At 40.3% G+C, this 20,257-nt stretch overlaps 1 protein-coding gene across 1 annotated transcript in view; it reads left to right on the top strand.

The window, feature by feature from the left end:
• The first annotated feature begins 596 nt into the window (after positions 1-596).
• Positions 597-20,257, top strand: part of ATG10 (autophagy related 10) — a 90,643-nt gene continuing 70,982 nt past the window's right edge. The window contains exons 1-4 of the mRNA XM_062018335.1: positions 597-624; positions 2,198-2,395; positions 2,544-2,669; positions 8,362-8,481. Coding sequence (XP_061874319.1) covers positions 2,544-2,669; positions 8,362-8,481 — 246 coding nt within the window. The 5' untranslated portion in view covers positions 597-624; positions 2,198-2,395. The remainder of the gene's footprint in view (positions 625-2,197; positions 2,396-2,543; positions 2,670-8,361; positions 8,482-20,257) is intronic.

Genomic DNA, 20,257 nt, shown 5'->3' with positions numbered 1-20,257 from the left:
CACTTTGGGTGATCTTTTGGAAATGGCCCAAGATTATCACTTTGGTGAGACCCTGGATTTACCCTTATTTTCATCAAGACAATATCTTAACCATTTTGGATTGTTCTTCTAGTTACCCCTTGTTATGTTACAAGACAGGTGGCCTGGAATAACCTGGCCATCTTAATTTCATTTTCTCCCCTCCTCATCGTCAGGGTAATTATACTACAAATTTATATTACGGGGAGAGGGGGCGATTAGGCCTGAGAGTCGAGTTAGAAACATTCTAATAGAACAGGCTTTGTTGAGCTGCTGGAAGAGAGCCAGCTTGAACCAAATCTGTCTGGGGCTAACCCTTTTTAGGGGCAGGAGGAGGGGTCTGCCAGGAGAGCTCGGCGAGAGCTGTGCGTCCCGCCCGCCTCGTCCCTCGCCTCACACATGGAACACGAAACACGGCCGGGTGACCGAGGCCCGCCCCGGGCGCACGGCGGCCACGGCGCCTCCCCCGCTCCTGGCGCAACCCCCCACTCCGCCCCCCTCCGCGCACGCGCAGTCAGCTCCCCCCGCCGCGGCGGCCCGCGGCCCGCGCATGCGCAGGGGCGGGGCGGGTGCGCGACCCGGAGCTGGCGGGAGGAGGAGGGCACGGTATGTGGGGGGCGGTGCGGCGCGGCGCGCCGGGGCTGTTACCTCGCGCATTCCCCGGCCCGCGCTCCTCTCCGGGGCCGTCCTCGGTGGCGTCCCTCGCTCTTTGGTGAGCGGGCTGCGCCGGGCCTCGCCTCAGGCGGGATGGGTTGCCCGCGCCTTCTCCCGGACTCCACCGGCGCCTTCGCCCCAATGCACACGGCACCGGCCGTCCCGCCGGCTGAGCCTGGCCGTTCCGCCGGCAGGAACCCTGCCCACAGCGGTGGCATGAGGGGCCGAGGGCCGCGCGGGCGGTAGTCCCGGCGGGGCAGGAGGGGCTCCGCAGCGCAGGGCGGGCAAGAAGGATGGGGCTCGGCCCGGGGCTTGCGTGGCCGCCCGCTGCCTGCGATGCCCGTAACCGAGTCGGGTCAGTCTTTTCGGATCTGCTTCTCACTCTTACGGGGTAGTTTAAGAAAGAAAGGGAGATGTGCTACAGTGCTGTCTGCTGCCTAGTGTCTTTAAAATCCCTGATTTCGTAAAGGGCATAGCTCTGTTTAAAATTTATGAGAGCTGTGCTGTCACGATATTTGCTTACCGCAGTTGTGCGGCCCATCAGCGAAGCTACGAAACTTGGAAACGGCAGAAAATTGTAGTGTCTGTTTTCCACATTTTGTCTCTTGACATCCAAGTAGCAGAGAGTAATGGAGACTTGTGTTATTGGCTGTTGAAAATAATGAATTCTTAAGTGCTAAACAAATAATTGATGTCATGGGCAGACAAGATGATGTTGTGATTTAGGGCCAGATCCTGAAAAAAAAAGCCTTGTTGCATGAGGTGCTGTGTCCTTCATATTTCCTGTTAAGAAAAGATATGATCTGGTTCTAATAGTATTTGTAAGTGGTGCTGCAGTGATACGTGATATCTAGAAACACGTGGGAACAGTTGTATTTATGATACATCCTCTTTGAAATGGGGAAAAAATAAAACTGGCCAGACTTTCTGAGAGCATTTCTGTTATGTATAAGACCTCATGAGGGGAGGGACTCACTTGAAGCACCCTGTAACCCACTGAAGCCACATTGTTGGGCCATTGAAAGCTGTGCTGCTGACATGAGAAGGAGCAGTTGCTTCAGCTTGACTCTGGTGGCCATCTTGTAGGCTCTGGGTCCACACACTAGAGTTAAAATTTTTGTGGAGCCATTCATTTCCCTGTAGAAAAGGTGGTGGAAGTAGCTCAGAAGTGGATTCATGCTTCTGTTCAACACTGTGCTGACTGTACTGCTAAGGAAACTGGTCAAAACTGCACTACTGCGTCCAGTTCTGTGCTCCCCAATACAGGAAAGACAAAGCCATGCAGGACCAAGTCCAATGAAGGGCCAAAAAGGCAATTAAGGATATCTGATGTACAAGACTAAGCTGAAAGAGCTGGGTCTTTTCAGCTTGGAGAAGAGAAAGGTCAGTGGGATCCTATACATGTGGATAAATACTTCATGGTAGGGAAGAATGAAGATGGAGCCATACTTTTTTCAGTACTATGCAGTGATTGGCACAAGAGACAGTAAGCACAAACTGACACTTTTTTTTTTTGTTTAAACAGAAGAAGAACTATTTACTGCTCTAGTAATTGAACACTGGAACAGATTCCCTGGAGAGATTGTGGCATCTCCATCCTTAGAGATAATCAAAGCACAACTGGAAATGATCCTAAGCAAGCTACTGTAGCTGACCCTACTGTGAACCAGGGGAGTTGGACTAGACAGTCTCCAGAGGACCCTTCCAATCTCAACTATTCTGTGTATGTTACTCTGATGTGCTTGAAGAATCATATCTTTGTTCTGCTTAAAGAAGCAGCTTTGTTATTTTGCTATTCAATTGCTATAAATAAGTGAAAGTTTTTACTGTTAATTTCATCTGTCAGTACTGACATTTACTTTACTCTGCAGATGTCCTGTAGCATGGCGTATGAAGAGGACTTCTTTTTGGAAGAAAAAAGATTCAAACAGTACTGTGAAGAATTTATTAAACATTCACAGGAGATAGGAGATGGTTGGGAATGGAGAACTAGCAAGGTAAAATAATCATAGTGTTAATTTATAGATACCCTTGCTGGCCTTTTTGAGCTGTTGAGAACCACCATAAGCTGTAAAATCCTTTAAGGTGGGTTTAAAGCACATGAATTAAATGGCATTTTACAAAAGAATGGAATAGTGCATAGGTGATTTACATGAGGATTTAGGCCAAAATATCATCAATCTAGTAACAACTGCTGGGATAGTCTAGTGCAACATATAACAAAGTGGTAGAATTACTTTAGATAATTTCTGTTTTGATCACAAAATGTCTTTTATGGCATTTAGTATGTCTTTGTTTTCAGAATTCCCAATGATGAGGAAACAGTCATAGCTCTCAACGAGCCCTTGGAATGGTTGTCCATGCTTAAAATTTAATTAAAAAAAACACAAAGAAAAACCTGTTAGCTTTAATTTTAACTGCCTAACTGCTTAACTGTCTTGTCTACTAAGCTGAGGACTCTTCTTTTATCAGATTTCTCCCTTTTTTATTACTTTAGATTCAGGTCAGTTTATCCCTTAACCTTGTCAATATAAAAGCAGAACATGTTGAGCTCCCTATTTGATGTGTTTTCCAGTGTTTTAATCAGTCTCATGGATCTCCTCTGAATCCTTTCCAGTATATAAAAATCTTTTTTTGAACTGTGGGCAGAACTGGGCAATGAATGTTGTATCACTGTGAAATTGAAACCTTTCTATTCCAGGCAAGTGCTTATGGTTATATAGCCAAGGATCAGTTAACCCTTGAAGGAGAAATAGTGTGTAGTCTTTGTTCTAGAGGTGTGACTTAATGTTTTGTATTAAAATGGATGTTAGTTGCATACAGCAACCAGAAGAATATGTATTAATGATCAGTCCTCATTAGTTGCTGCTTACCCATAACTTTCAGACCTCATCAGTAATAATTACAAATTGTTTCTAGGTCATTAATCAAAATTTTAAATAGTGTGGGGGCAAGGCTAGTCCCACAGGGCCCCATTAGAATCACTTATTTTATGATGATTCCCCATTTTTCAAGTAACATTTGAGATCTGTGAATTAATATTTTTTTTGTCCTTGAGTATATGTCAGACTAGTGTGGGATGATTTTGATTTTCTTGATTTTCGCGTATGGAATTTACAGTTATCTTACAGAAATCTGAGCATTCATTGTTATCACTTTCATGTTTATCAACCAAACGTATCCTCTGAAGTTACTCTGACAAAGTCTGCTTCTCTTAAAAAATAACTCAGCCTAGAGAAGACTGAGGAGGGATCTTATAAACACAAGTGTTTAAAAGGTGTATGTCAAGAGGATAGGACAACACTTTGTTGTCTCAATTGACAGGGCAAGGGGTAATGGATGTAAGTTAGAACACAAAAAGTTCTACTTAAAGTAAAACTTTCCTGTGAGGGTGAGGGAGCCTTGGCACAGGCTGCCCAGAGGGGTTGTGGAGTCTCCTCTAAAGGTTTTGAAAACCCACCTGTAGGCATTCCTATGTGATCCTGATCTACGTGGACCTGCTTGAGCAGGGGGGTTGGACTGGATGATCTTTAGAGGTTCCTTCCAACCTCTGCCATTCTGTGATTCTATGCGTATTTATTTACTGAGTTCTATATGACATTTGTTGTTTGGCTTGGGATGATGTCAAGCCAATATGTGTATAAAGGTGGGTTTCTTTAATGTTCTCTGAAAGTGCTTGAAAACTTAGAGAATCACAGAATCTTAAGAGTTGGAAGGGACCTTGAAAGATTGTCTAATCTAAACCCCTGCCAGAGCAAGACCACCTCGTTCAAGTCACACTGGAACTTGTCCAGGTGGGTTTGAATGTCCCCAGAGAAGGAGACTCAAGAATCTGGGCAGTCTGTTCCAGTGCTCTATCACCCTCACAGTGAAGAAATTCTTCCTTGTATTTCTTTGTAACCTCTTATGTTCCAGCTTGTATCCCTTGCTCCTTGTCCTATCATTGGACATCATTGAGAACAGCCTGGCTTCATCCTCCTGACACCCAGCCTTTACGTATTTGTAAACATTAATGAGATGATTCCTCAGTCTCCTCCAAACCAAAGACCCCCACCTCCCTCAGCCTTTCATCAGAAGGGAGATGCTGCACGCCATCATCTTGGTGGCCCTGCACTAAACTCTCTCCAGCAGCTCCCTGTCCTTGAACTGAGGGGCTCAGAACTGGACACAGTGTTCCAGATGTGGTCTCCCGAAGGCTGAGTAGAGGGGAAATATCAGCAGTTCTTACGTACTACTTTAAAAATACCTAATGGTAGACACTTCATGGTAATGTCCTGATTAACCTCTGCTGAACTGATATTTTTTCTATAATAACAGAAATATTTTGAATGTTTGCTTTTTCTGATTTGAATACCTCTGTTATTTTCCATCTCGTAATAAATCCACACCTGTTCTAGGATTTCATTTTGCCACACACTTTTTGATGGGTGAGCAATATAGGTTTTTATATCTTCTCTTATTTCTCTGACCAGTCTTCAATAATGGATGGTTTGGTGTACTCTTTATCTGTGTATTTCTTCTTCCCACTTTACAAAATTTAGTACTGTAGCTTTCTTTATTGGTTTTTTGTTTTTGGGTTTTTTTTGTTACTTTGACGGTTGCAATTGCTTCCCACGCTTTCAAGAATTTTGGGGAGAAAAATCGTGCTTCTGCCACTTTGAAATGCAAGAAGTCCAGGAGTAAATGCATGACACCATTTCTACATAAATAATTATACATTAGTGTTTATAACCCTTTCATCACAGATGAAAGAGAATTTCAGCAAGAAGCAGGATCTTGGTGTTAGATGAATTCTATTTAGAAGTTTTAAGTGAGTACAAATACTAGCAAGTGTTACTTTCAGTAACAAGTGTTTCCTTCTTTATTAACAAGTGTTTCTTTAAGGCAACCATTTGAAACTTTAGATTTCAGTCCAAGGCTATATTTGTGAGGATTTATTTGACAAAAAAGGATGCTCTGAGCCTCTATTGGGAATTTAATACATGGGTCAAAGTTTGAACTTTCTGTGAAATAAGACGCTTTACTGGAAATAGCAGAATGAGAAAGATTTTTGTTCTCACATATAAAAAAATCCTAAGGTTTTTTTTTTTAATGGGACAAGTTGACAACTCTGTGATTTCAGTGTCAAATAAAAACCTGACCATTGAGACCATCCATTTATGGTACGTAGTCTGGGAAGGAAGCTTTTTGTTGACAAGGTGTCTCATTGTCTTTTTGCTTTTTTTTTTTTTTTTACCTATATATGTATTGTGGGTAATTTGAGGCACTCTTAATTTTGCTGATGTAATACGCTTGGATTCCATTCCTCATTCCATACTCAGGTGAATAGACCCATTGATGGCAGGAAGACCACACAAGTAAGCCAGGTTTGTAGAACAGTGTTGTTGGGTTGCTGTGTTCTCTGTAGAGATTAAATTTAGATGGTGAAATTTTGCTAATTTTTTTTTGTGGGACTGATTCTTGTGACATAAGCTCACATGGCCCAAGCAGAACTCTGTATTTATAGCTGTAAGTGGAATGTTCAAAACTATGTTTTTTTTAAGTAATCTGTTGGGGTTTTTTTCTTCTACAGAAGAAAGCTGTAAAAAAGCCAAGAATGCCTCTACCCGATGGAGGTAGAGGAGGACCTGATGGAGCTATATACATGGCTGCTCTTCTTAGGAATGGATAGTTAAATCTTGATGGTGAAGGTTGCCCCCCTATTTACTTTTGCTTTATGTTTATTTCATATTTAGTTTGGTTAATCTAAGTAGTTACATCAAAGGCTGTATCAGTTCACTTTTGCTTATGATACTCACAAGACAGATGGAGTTGAAATGGACACCCTTTCTACATTAATGGGATCAAAGTCCTTGCTAAAGTATTGATTTGTTTATAGGAGCAGAAGCATACATAATGCTGCAGAGTGCAACAGGAGGGATATTTCTCTTTCCTGCCACCTCTCCTCTAGCCTCTGACATACAGCTGTTGAAAACAGGGATTTCTAACCCCACTGGTTTCCAGCTATCCATAGGTATTTTTTCATGGCACTCAGATACTACTGAATACAAAGGCTATGAGGCCTGACAGGAAGAACTGGTTTGGGGAGGTGAATGCTACATTCAACCCTTCTCTGGCAAAGCTCATTGTTCCTTGGGGCGTTTTACCTCTGTGGGTGGCTGCAGTACTTTCTTTGCTGCTCTTAGCTGGATAAATACCAATGCAGGTAGCTTTACCCCTGCTGAGGTCTCTATGAAGCCCTACAAGGAGAGGCTTGAGAGACTTGAGAGTGAGAGAAGTTCCTTTTGTATCACCAGGTTGGGCTTAATTTTTCTGTCACTGTTGTCCTCTGCATGCTTGGTCGGTTCTGTAGCCAGGACATCCAGCAAAGTTGGGCAGATTCATGGTCTTGATGAAATTTAGTGAGAAAATAAGGCATGCAGTAGGAGAAGTTACAAGCAAGGTAATGGCTCATAGTATGAGACATGCTTAAAAATTCACAGACAGAAATGCATGTAGAGAGTATTATGATTTTTTATGTTTGAAACCTGGTAAGATCAAAGTAAACAAACAGCCCATAACAGATTTAGGAGGTACACATATTTTTCAGTGTCCTTGAAAAGTGAGAACTAGTGTGTCAGAATAAAACCTGTGTTGATTGAAAGGTCAGAAAACGTGAAACAAACTGTCAGCAATGACAGATTAACCTAAGAGTTAAATTATAGTTAAATTTGCAGCCTTGTCAAGCAATTTAATGCTACATTAATGAATTTTATAGAGTGACAGTTTTGAATGGAATCCTTTTTATCAGATGTTGTGCATATGCTTTCTGTATTTGTCTAAAATAAAGCGTAATGAAACAGCTAATAAAACCCCAGTTTATTTGTTTCCTTTGAGAAAGAAGTTCTTAATGTGCAACTACTGTTCTTTGTGTTCTGTATAACATTTCTCTCTTTAGGAGTCTGCTTTTTTTCCAGTGATCTGTTCTTAAACTTTTTTCTTTCCTCTTACTTCTAGTTTAACCAAAAAAAAAAGTTTATATATGTATGCAGATAGTCGGGTTAGCAAGGAGGGGAAGCTCCTAAAACCTCCTGACACTCTGAAATTGCACAAGCGCCTTTTACAACAGTAGACCATATGGCCTGGGAAACAGAATGATAAAAAGGGAACTGTGAGAAATGCAGCTTTGTCTGTTTTCTCTTACATTTGACCCTCAGAAGTGATCAAGAGAAAGGAGCAAATTGTAACTCTGTAGACATAAGTTCTGAAGTAGTTTATTGGTCTTTTTTTAGGACTTAAGAAAGCTGGAGCAAAAATAAACCAATCTGCCAAGAATTTGGAAGTTTATACTGATGTGAATAGATTGCTTGAAATAGGTCAAAATCATTAGTAGCTGCTCATCTCTTCATGACCTTAGTGCGTTATCTTCCAGTGCTTCGGCCCTCATTCTGATCCCCAAGTTGCACTTGTCTTATTCAACTAATATCTGTCTGAAATTTTATTTTTACTGTTCAAGTCTTTGACTTCCTTTAACACCAAGAAATACTGTAAACTACCTGTGAGAAGATTCTCAAAAGCAATGCAGTCATCGATGCTTATAAAAAGACTGGAGCTTATGCCTAAATGCCATGCTCTGTTTATTTTCTAGAGCAGTGATGGCAGTTAGCATTTTGGTTACAGATTTTTTTTTCTCTTCTTTTCTGAACACAGGACCTTGGTGACAGTTATCTTAGTAAAACACACTTCCAAGTAAGAAATAGAAACATCCCATCAGATCTCAAGGAGAAAACAAAAGATGACATGGAACGGACATTATTTACACATGTTGAAGTAAGTATAGATTTTAGACTTTTCTGTTTAGAACAGGATCTTTAAAAATATTACACTATTAAACTAAGTCCCTCCAGAAAAATTTCAGGTCTAAAGTTATCAGTGGCGTTTAATTATTCTTCCTACACTTGTTGAGGTGTACAGCTACATTGGTGGTGAAATTTGAGGGGAAACAGGATAGTATTTATGTACACGTTGATTTACTAATATTAAGGATTTTTTTTGTGGAAGAAGATTAAGTATCACGATTTAGTTGTCTCAAGTAAATATTCACAAAAAAAAGCTTTGAGATTGATATTAATTTGAAGTGATATTTACTGAATAAATAAATTGTAAATAAGTCATGTTCAGTATATACTTTTCTACTGTGAAACTAACTTAAATGCTGAGCAATTTTTTTAAACTACTGATGGGAAATAAAATAGATTGGTTGTTCTTGGAAGAGAATAAACTTCTTTCTTCAAGAAAATAAATATGGTTTGTTAAACTCAGGGTGAACTGGTTTGAATAATTACTTGTTTGTGTGATTCTGCATTAGGCCTCCAGATTTTTGACTAATCAAGATATAAACAGTAGAAATTCATTCCCTTGATATATTATTACCATAAATACGGAAAAAATTCTTGAGTTATAATTAACTGAAACCAGTATATTCTCTATATTATAAACAGTTGAATAGGTTGACACAGTATATTTTCCAGTTATCTTATTGTACATCAACTCCTTTTCTTTTTTCATTGGCACACTGATTTGACTTTTTCCCCGGAGACTCTGGTGCAGGGTTTGGAATGAGTATTCTTTTGGCTTGCTTTCTGAAGGAAATGATGCTTAAAACAATCATGCTGTCTGTTAGCCTGATGTAGTTGTTTCTACTGATTTTTGAGTTCACTCACAGATTTCAACTGTATTTTAAAGAGGGGTAGATATCAAAAAGTATTTGGTTCTTAAAACATTCATGAAAGCAGATGGCTGCCTAGTTGAAAATCACTTTTATTGGCAAGGAGAAATCTAATCTTTATACTCTATTTGTCTGGTCAGTACAAGTATAGCACAGGACTTGGTCTCTCAGAGTGCCCTGAGGAACAGCTAGAGTTCACGTGACAGAAGTAGACTGGAAACAAGACATGGTTCTGTTAATAAGAATATTTGTTCAATCCACTGGAAAAAGAAAAGAAAAATAACACTATAACCTCATTGCTGATAAATTGGCTTTGATGTGAATTGGAATCCAGGTAATCCTTAGAATCGCATTTGTTTGATAATTAACATTTGTAAGCATAGTTGATCATCTGAAAGGTAGCTGAAGCATTGCAAGTGTTCCTTTAATTTAAATTCTAGTAGTTTTTAAAATGCAGGTTAATATCAATGCTTCAGAAGTTGTTACTTAATTGTCACTATGGAAGTGTTTGTATACTTCAGTCCTGATTTTTAAAAACAGATTACTGTTTATATTCAAAATTGCTTTTGATGATTGTGGCTTTTTTAATAATGAATTGAGCCTTTATTACAGAGTGTATTTTAAAAGAACATCTTGGAAAAAGCTATAAAGTCCTTCTGGAAAGAGATATCAGCTATAGAAATAAATGTCACAACACAAAAAGACTTTGGAGCTTCTAATATACTGAGACTTTAATATACTGAAATATAATAAGTCTTAATATAATGAAATATACGGAAACTCTATGGTTTATCCAGGTACCAATATTAATAACTACCTCTTGAAATATTGTGAAAGAATTATATGAAAATCTGTCTAGATTGGAACGGACCTTGAACATTAGCTGATCCTCCTTGAGAAGGAGCCTTTCTGTCTGTTGCATAATAGCAGTAAGGCTGAACAGTGAAGCATGAGAAAATTATGAAGAAAATTATATGTTGAAGATTAGGTAGGTCATAAGACATGAGAGTATTCATAAGAAATAAAAAGACGTTTTCTCTCAAAAATATTCACTGCCTAATAGAGGTTATTCCAAACTTATATTCTTCATTGAAGCAGAGGGTAACCAGGCTGTTCAAGTTATTTAATCTAGAAAATGTGAGAAGCACGCCAATAAGTTGGAAAATGAAATTTTCTATGGCTACTTCAGGTAAAACTATATTTAACACTAAGAAGAAAGATGGAAATGGTGACTGCAGAGGGGATAGATTTGCTCAAGCACAGCATTGCATGTACAAGATGCATCTTCACACAGATGTATGCGAGAGTCCTTTTGCATTGTTCTAACAGTTTGTTATTGAAATAAGCTTTGTTTGTGTAAAAATACATGTGCTCTCTTAAATCATACGATGTTATGGAATTACTACAACCTCTTTCAATAAGATACTGTAATACATGATGAATAAAGTTCAGCAAATATTGCGGTCTTTGTAGAACTTGGAAAGGTTTCCATTGGTTTTACATAGTCAGTATTGAACATTTATTTCCTTATAAAATGTATGCATTTTGTTTTTCTGTTTTGAAGTCTAAAGGGACTAATTTCATTTTTTTTGTTGTCTGATAGTGACATATTTTGTGGTTTTGTTTCAGTATTGTGGTTATGATCTAGATTTTCCGTGTTGCATCTCTACTATTTGTGTCTTATTGAGACATTTCTGCGCATCAATAGTCAGATTCTTCATCACACTGTGGATGACAGAGCAAAAGAGGCTACAAGATTTGCTTTTCCTGTTCTTTTTATTAGGAATCCAGTTCAGAGATTACAAATATAAAGTTAATTTTGGCAGGCAAGTGAAAATCAGGAGGAACATTTGAAGACAGATTTTTAAGCTGTGAAGAAAAAAGGGAAAGTTATCCACAGTGAAGATATACTTCCTGTTTAAGTAATTGAACCAAAGACAAGTCAGGGAAGAAGTAATATTGAATAAATCAGAGGGTATATCATGTTCTAGTAAAGAGAACAGTTAGATTGTTGCAACTGCAGAGAAGCAAAATTATTTGGTTTTAATTTGTGAAGAAGTACTAAAGTATAATGATACAGTACAGAAAATACACAGAATACTTGATCTATCTTTATTCAATTATCAGTTATCAGAGTATGAGAAATATGCTGATCTTATGGGATCTCCAGGGAGTCCGATCACATTATTTGAAAAGTTTACTTCAGCTCATTGCTCATATGGACTGTTAATGTTCCATCTCATTGTCTGGTATCTAAATATGTGGAGGCTTCTTGATGAAGGAGTGATAACTGTGTATTCTGATTTTGTCTACAGAGCAGTCTATATTATGTGGTATGCTTGATTCCATTTATACAAATTGTGTTTTCATCTGAAAACCAAGAATAAAATTCTGTGTGGGTTTCTTCCTGCTTATTTTATATCTGCAATATAGAACTTGTCACTTAAATCTTTGTTTCATCCCAAGGAGGTGAAAAAAGCATTTTTGGATATGAATGACTCAACCTATTTTAGGTGGCTTTATTAGGAAAGGATGAGTCTAAAAGTGGCTGGTTTTCTTTAGTGGTGATCAAGGAAAGCTAGATGGTTAACCTGTATGTAGATGTCTGTATTTTGTCATGTGAATCTCATGCAACAAAATATGAATCTGAGCTCATTAGAAGCAGTAGTAATTTTGGCTGGTGACTTCACTGAAGCTGAGATTTCACTTTGATGGTAAAGCCTATACCTGTTTGAGGACTTAGTTGGAGGATATCACATTGACTTAAGCATTGATTGAAATCCTTACGTTGAGACTTGCATGCTTGTGGCAGGGGAGCACTGTGACCTTCATGGTGATGGGGGTCAGAATGGGCAGTCACAGTCAGTGCATGTAATGGATCTGCACAAGGTGATGTGCCAAAGTACCACCATTTTGCAGAGGAGGGGGTGGGGTGGCGGTGTGAGTTGTAGTCTGGCTCCTGTTAGAACATCTTACTTGCACAGAGGTTTCTATGTTGCAGGCATTGCAAGATACTAAGGATCAGCTGATTGGCAGTAAGTAGCTGTCGTGAGAGGCAGCTTGCTCTGTAGGACATGCAGGAATACAGCAGAAACTAAGGACAGGTTTGGGAATCACTGCTGTGCTTCAGCAGGTTGGCCTGTTATCTAGTATGAGGCAGGTTTTCCATTTTCTGGAACTTGAAGGCTTCTGCCATGCACACGGTAATTAATTGGTGGTTTCTTCAGCTCATTGTCAAGCCTGCAGAATTCTGACTGTCTCCTTGTTATCCTTTCACATGTCAGTGAACTTTTGATATCTGCTAGTTTCCAGACATGCTCTTGCTAATTCCTGAGCTGTCCTAGACAGTAGAGGATTTACCTTATGAACTCACATGAGGACTGTATAGGGTGTTGGGAGCTGTGAGAAGGCTCACAGCTCTAAGCAGGTACAGTGTAAGTGTCATCAATTGAATTTTATTCTTTATATTGAAATGACCCTTAACACAAGCTTAGATGAAGATGAATGTAGAAAGGGATTTATGTCCACACAGATGCACTGGCAGTGTAAAGCCAGGTATCTCGGGCACAGATAAGCTTAAATGCTAATGTCTACTTTGAGCAGTTAAAGAAAGTTTCTTTATACTTGACACTAAGTTGCCAAGCTGTTTATCTAACCAGGTGCCTGGGGATCCTGTTTTATGCAAACCCTGTCTTTCCATTTGCCATCTTACTAGAAAAGGATTGAGAATATTCCTCTGGAATGCTGTTTGTGGATTTAGTTTAATCAAGATGCTTATTTTAATGTCCAGACTGATAAACAAAAACCAGTAATGACATTATGACTAACCATAAACAACACTTGGGCCGAGCTTGTGGGGGACACCTTTCTAACCAGTGAGATTGAATTCTGTCCCTAGGATATAAGTGGAAGAGTTCATAAATATTTCAGAATATTTTCCAATAGAATAAAAATAGAATGAGATGCAGAGCAAGTAACGGAAACAAATGCATGTTGCCATTTGAAAATTTGTAAGTTGCCATTTTGTTCTGGTTAAATTTTTATTGAATCAGTTGTTGTTTTCCTGTACTTTCCTGGTCTGATGCCAGATGAGTGTCAACTATACTTTTCCACAGACGGTGTAAATCTTGTGTAACCACCATACTGTGTTCTGGCAAATTCAACAACAGTCCTCAGTCTATATTCTTCCTTGATCCAAATCAAATCCATTCTGCCAAAAGATTTAAAGATTTGTCAGGGTCTGTATCAATGAACATGAAATTGTGTCTTCTTTTGTGTAACTTTTTATAAGTGGGAATGTGTTTCAAACATTTCTGTATTGATAATCTTTATATTATCAAAATTCATAAAAGACTTGTTGAATTGTGTTGATCACAATCTCTTCATTGACAGTAGAGGCAATGATGACCAGCTGTGGGAGGTAATAAACTTGATGACCCCAGCCTGGTCTTGCTTTTGAGGATGCTGTGGCACTAGTATCTTGACTGTGAGGCTTCTGCTTCCACTGAAACTGGAATATTACCCATCTACTTTTCTAGTTTTTTTTAGCTTTTCAGTTGTTCTCCCTTTTTCCAGTCTAGTTAAATCACAGTGAACAGAATGTTTTTTCATCCGTATAAGTGAAAGTACTGAAATGCTACAAAGTCATAGTATCAGAGTCAGAGAATCACAGAATGGTAGCAGTTGGAAGGGCCCTTTAGAGATCATCTAGTCCATCTCCCCTGCCAAAGCAGCTCCATCTAGATCAGGTCAGACAGGAAAGCGTCCAGGTGGGTTTTGAAGACCTCCAGAGAAAGAGACTCTACACTCTCCCTGGGCAGCCTGTGCCAGGGCTCCCTCCCCTGAACAGTAAAACAGTTTTTTCTTGTGTTTAAATGAAACTTTTTGTGTTGCAGCTTCATCCCATTACCCCTTGTCCTGTCACTAGATACAATAAAAAATACTTAATGAGATACTTAATGAGATTGCCCTGCAGTCTCCTCGAGGCTGAACAGCCCCAGTTCCCACAGCCTTTCTGCATAAGGAAGATGCGCCAGTCCCTGATCATCTTTCCAGCAGTTCCCTGTCCCTCTTGATCCGGGGAGCCCAGAACTGGACACAGGACTCCATATGAGACCTCGCCAGGAAAAAGGAAGGGGGAGCAGAACCTCCCTCAACCTGCTGGCCACACTATCCGTGATGCATCCCAGAATGCCATGGACTTCTTGGCCACGAGGGCACATTGCTGGCTCATGGTTAGTTTATTACCAACCAGCACTCCCAGTTCTCTCTCTGCAGAGCTGCTCTCCAGCAGGTCAATCCCCAGCCTGTACTGGTGCATGGGGTTGTTCCTTCCCAGATGCAGGACTCTGCACTTGCCCTTGTTGAACCTCATGAGGTTCTTCTTGGCCCAACTCTCAAGCTGACTGGGATCCGGCTGAATGGCAGCACAGCCTTCTGGGGAATCAGCCAGTCCTCCCAGTTTGGTGTCATCAGGGAACTTGCTGAGGGTACACTCCGTCCTCTCATTAAGGTTGTTGATGAAGATGTTGAACAAGACTGGCCCCAGAACTGATCCCTGTGGAACTCCACTGGCCACAGGCCTCCAACTCGATTCTGTGCCATTGATCACCACCCTCTGGGCTCTGTCATTCAGCCAGCTCTCGATCCACCTCACTGTCCACTCATCCAAGCCACACTGCCTGAGCTTTCTGATGAGGATGTTATGGGAGACAGTGTCAAAAGCCTTGCTGAAATCAAGGTAGATGACATCTACTGTTCTCCCTTCATCTAGCCAGCTGGTTACAGCCTCATAGAATCATAGACTGTCAGGGGTTGGAAGGGACCTTTAGAGATCATCTAGTCCAACCCCCCTGCAGAAGCAGGTCAACCTAGATCAGGTCGCATAGGAACATGTCCAGCTGGGTATTGAAGACCTCCAGAGAAGGAGATTCCACAGCCCCTCTGGGCAGCCTGTGCCAGGGCTCCATCACCCTCACAGGCCGATCAAATAGGATTTCCCCTTGGTGAATCCATGTTGACTCCCCCTAGTTACTGTCTTTTCCTTCATGTATTTAGTGACAACATTTAGGATGAGTTGTTCCATCACTTTTCCAGGGATGGAGGTGAGGCAGACCAGCCTGTATTTTCCTGGATCGTCTTTCTTGTTCTTTTTGAAGACTGGAGTGACATTGGCCTTTCTCCAGTCCTCAGGCACCTCACCTGTCCTTCATAACTGTGGCTTAGCAACCACATCAGGCAGTTCCCTCAGCACTGAAGGATGCATCCTGTTAGGTCCCATTGAGTTATGAGTGTTAAGCTTGGCCAACAAGTCTTTAACTTCTTCCTCTTCCACCCAGGGCAAATCCTCTGCTATCCAGGCCATCCTGCTATTATTGCTGGATTGGGCTTCCTGAGCATTGACCTTGGCTGTAATGCCTGAAGCAAAGAAGGCATTCAGTACTTCAGCTTTCTCAGCATCCTCTGTCACCAGGGCACCCTCTGTGTTCAGCTGCAGGCCAACATTCTCCCTGATCTTCCTTTTGCTGCTGATGTGCTTGAAGAACCCCTTCTTGTTTTCTTTTACTTTCCTGGCCAGGTTTAATTAAGGGCTTTAGCCTTCCTGGTTGCACCTCTGCATGCTCTGGCAATGTTCCTATACTCTTCCCAAGAAACCAGGCCATTTTTCCACCTCTTATAAATGGCTGCTTTCTGCCTGAGTTGTCCCAGCACCTCTTTGTTCATACATGGGAGCCTCCTGACTCCTTTTCCCGCTTTCCTACATGTGGGGACACACTAGTCCTGGACTTGGATGAAGTAGTGGTTAAAGACTGACCAGCTCTCTTGGACGCTTCTGCGGTCTAGGATATTATCCCATGAAATCCCTCCAAGCAGATTTTTAAAGAGGCCAGATCTGCTCACCTGAAATCCGGGTTCACAACCCTGCTTGGTGTCCTGCTTCTTCCACACGTGATCTTGAACTCTTATAATCTTGTGGGCACTGAATCCAAGGTTGCCTCCAACCTTGAGATCTCCAACCAGACCCTCTTTATTTGTTAGCACAAGGTCCAGCAGCACACCCCTCCTTTTTTGTTCCTCAACCACTTGTGACAGGGTGTTGTCATCAATATTCTGTAGGAACCTCCTGGACTGTGTGTGCTTGTCTGCGTTTCTTTGCCAGCTGGCCTGGTTTGGGCTAGAACAGGGTTAACTTTGATGAGGCATTAGGAAGGGCTACAGCATGGGAAGCTGACCCAGGCTGGCCAACAGCTATTTGATACCATACTGATGTCATGCCCAGTACATACAGGCAGGGAGCTGGTTGGGAGCGGCGCTGTGGAACCGCGGGTTTGGCTGCCAGTCGGGAGCAGTTGTGTTAGGTGGTGAGCAACTGCGACATGCGGCATTCCTTTTGTATATCCCCTCATTTACTATTATAATTGTTTTTCCTGAACTTGTTTCTTCCTCTTTTTCTCTGGTTCCCATCCCCACTCCATTGGGAGGGGGAGTAGTGAGTGAGCACCCTCGTGGCTCTTTGTCCCTGGCTGGACAAAACCATGACATTATTTGGCACCCAATGTGGGGCCCACAGGGTTGAAATAAGACAGAGTGGGCTGAAGTCCCCCAGGAAGACCAGGGATTGTGACTGTGAGGCAGCTCTCAGCCGTTTTTGAGCGGCCTTATCGACTTCGTCCTCCTGATGAAGTGACCTGTAATAAACTCCTACAACATCACCACCTACCTTACCCTGCACCTTAATTTTCACCCACCAGCGTTAAACCCACACCTCATCCTCACCTAGGCAGTGCCTAATATACACTAAGTCCTCTCTGTCACAGAGAGCAACTCCACCTCCTCGCCTGTTGGCCTGTCTTTCCTAAATGGCATCCCAGGTAGCCAGCTGCACTGAAACAACACCTTTCATTGTAGACTTCAGTATTTGTCATCATCCAACTGTAGCTTTTGTTAAATGCCCTGAAGACACATTTTAAGCAAAGACAGAACAGTTATGTATAATGTAATACGCATAACCACTGTTCAAAATTAAAAATTAAGATAGCCTTCCTACCTCAAAGAGCTTACATTCTAAGGGAAAAAAATAGGAAAATCTGGATTCACTTTATGCATTCTTTTTGTTTGTTATTCAAATAGTTCAAGGGAAGCAATAACTTGGAGTAATAATTCTCTGTGTGTGGTTTGTCTCAACTCTTCTGGGTATTGCAGAAGTGGTGAGTCAGCGTGGAACCATTTCTGAAGCTAGAGCCATTGCTACTTTGTGAAGGAATGGGTAGGTCTTTTAGTACCTGATGTTGCCTTTGGAAAATGAGCACTGAGCTTCACAAACATGTTGTTTAAGTTATGTATTTACTTTTACGTGGACTCCACCTCTGCTTACAGATGTTCATTAGTGTTAGTGAAGGAGGATGTGGGAATGTGTCTGACATATTTCTTAAACTTCATAATATCATGTGACTTCATGTTCAGCTGTGCTGGTCAGTTTATAACAACTGAAAAATTTCAGTTCTTAGTAATTATTAGTCATGTTTTCTCTAAACAAATCTAGTATTTTTAGAATTAAGAACAACTCATTTTTTTGTGCAAAAGTAAATAAAATGATCTCAGTGTAAACATTTGCATAACCACATTATTTGTTGGATGGTTAAAACATGTGAAGTGAAAACCCAGCAAAGAGTACTGAAGGAGAAAAATGTAAATACTTTTAATGGAATCCAGCACTCATTGCAAAAAATAATGAAAGGATCTCAGCATAAGAGGGAGAAAATAAAGTATTGCGTGCTGACCAGAAACTTCAGCTTATAATGAATGATCCAAGCTGAAGTGCAGTTGCTCAGAAACAGGTGAGTTTAGTCCTAGTCTTTTCAATAGTTTTATCATTGCTCTGAAAGAAGGGAAGTAAATCATACTTCATCTGTATTCCATTCAAAAAGTATTCTCTTGAAAAACTGATCTGGGAAGCTTTGGTAGTTTTGATAGGAGGAAGGTATTCTGGTTTCAATTTGTTTCAGTTATTCTCAGGCCCTTTTTACTGCACTTGGCTTCGTATTCCAACTCCATTAGGTCTCCTGGGAGTGAGTTCCTTCTTTGGTGCTGCTGCCCAAAATGTTGCTAATCATCCTTAATTGGGTCACAGTGCATATTTGTGCCCCACAATTCTGTTTTAGCCAGTCCAGTGTTTGGTCCCATGTTCTGAATTCCTTAATGCTTTCATTGTCTAGCATGTGTACCAGCAACTTATTAAAAGGCGAGGTCACAGAAAGGAAACTCAAATTGTTGATGGAAATCTGTAAAAAATAAACCAAGAAACCACTTATTCTAAGGAGAGCTCAAGTGTGTTGCAAAATGAAGTGAAGTTGTTTGGGATTTTGCTTAAATATCTATTAATCTGAAAATGGAATTAGACTTTATTAAACCACAAGAAAATAGTTGCGTGTGGATTTTATTAACTGTATTCTGCATGAAAAGGCTTGGTGGAAGAATGAAATTGTTTAGAAATATCAAGGCTGGAAGAAACTTTCTTGTAGATATTAGACCTTTTCCTTGAACTGGAGAAACCTCAATAAAGGAAGAGTGCTGTGTTAACAGAAGTAATTTGAATCCCAGATATGTGCTACTTCCAGATTACTTCATTGATAAGGTGTCTCAGGTTCATGGAAAAGTTTAGATGCTTCTGAGTCTGTAAAGTTCTGGAGACATGGGAAGTTTTTGTTTCCTATGCACAGACCTTTGTAGATAATTTTCTGTATGTCACTTTGATATCCTGGCAAATCGTGTTAACTGTAATTACATTTAGTCTTCAACAGCTTTGATGACATACTGTTAGCTTGACTGTCATTGTGAGTGGTGGGACTCTGATCTTAATTCTCTATCTTACACGTTCTTTGGTTGCTGTTCTATTTTACCCAGTAAGATATGCCTAGTAAGTTTTCACAAACCTTAGAAAGTGTATCAAACCAAATACGTAAACTACTTACGAAGCTTTTGGAGGAACTGAAGGAGCACACTGTATGACCTTCAAAAAGATTTCCTTTCAGATTAGTTGTTAGTGTAGAGTGATTTCAACTGTTTGTCTGCTTAGTGTTGTGTAGCATTAGCAAATAAATGCTACATCAGACACAGAGAAAGATGCTCTAATTCAGATTTGGCAACTGAATATGACAGTTTATTAAAAGTTGCCGTGGCTGAATACATGGTGTAATTCTAGTAGAAAGTCTTCCTTCTGCAATAAATAAACCTCCATTTCCTGTGGCGCACACATTGAGACTGTGGTAAGTGAAGATGTTTTTCCCAGAGTCTGAACTTTCAGAGGCTAGTAATACCACTGATGAAATATTGATAAGGTCTCCCCTTTGACCTGGTCATCTTATATTGTAGATACTAAAAAGAAGTATTGTTATTTTGTTTCCATTTAGTGTACTTTTTCATGATGTCTAGAAAGTTGTCTTGAAAAATTTATATGGATGATTTTAGTGCATTTAGATAAGGAAAAAATGCAGAGTGAAGCCTTTAAACTTTCTTAATTCAAGTTAAAATTTAGATAATTTTAAATTGTAGTTTAAAGTAATAAATGTACAGTCTATCCTTTTTAATATGTTTTTAATAAATGAAGTAATTTTAATGAAATTATTAAAAATAATTTTTAAAACCGATGACAGAACGGACTTTGACAACATTTGTCCTAGCATAATTTTTTATGGGGCAAATTTACCTTAAAACCACATGTAATTGGATATATAGCAGAACTATCAAGTGTTGTGTGGGCCACACATTCAGTTAGTTGCCTACCTGGGCTGTGTGCTTTCCCTCTTAATTCGCTAGGGTAATGTCTTTTTTTTTCACAAGGCTCGGTGACTTGCTTCAAGTGTTTTGCCAGTCACATGT

The sequence above is a fragment of the Colius striatus genome, chromosome Z (assembly GCF_028858725.1).
Source record: "Colius striatus isolate bColStr4 chromosome Z, bColStr4.1.hap1, whole genome shotgun sequence".
NCBI classification, from domain to species: Eukaryota; Metazoa; Chordata; class Aves; order Coliiformes; family Coliidae; genus Colius; species Colius striatus.
Note: the sequence above shows the minus strand (reverse complement) of the source record. Positions and strands in the feature narration are given on the sequence as shown.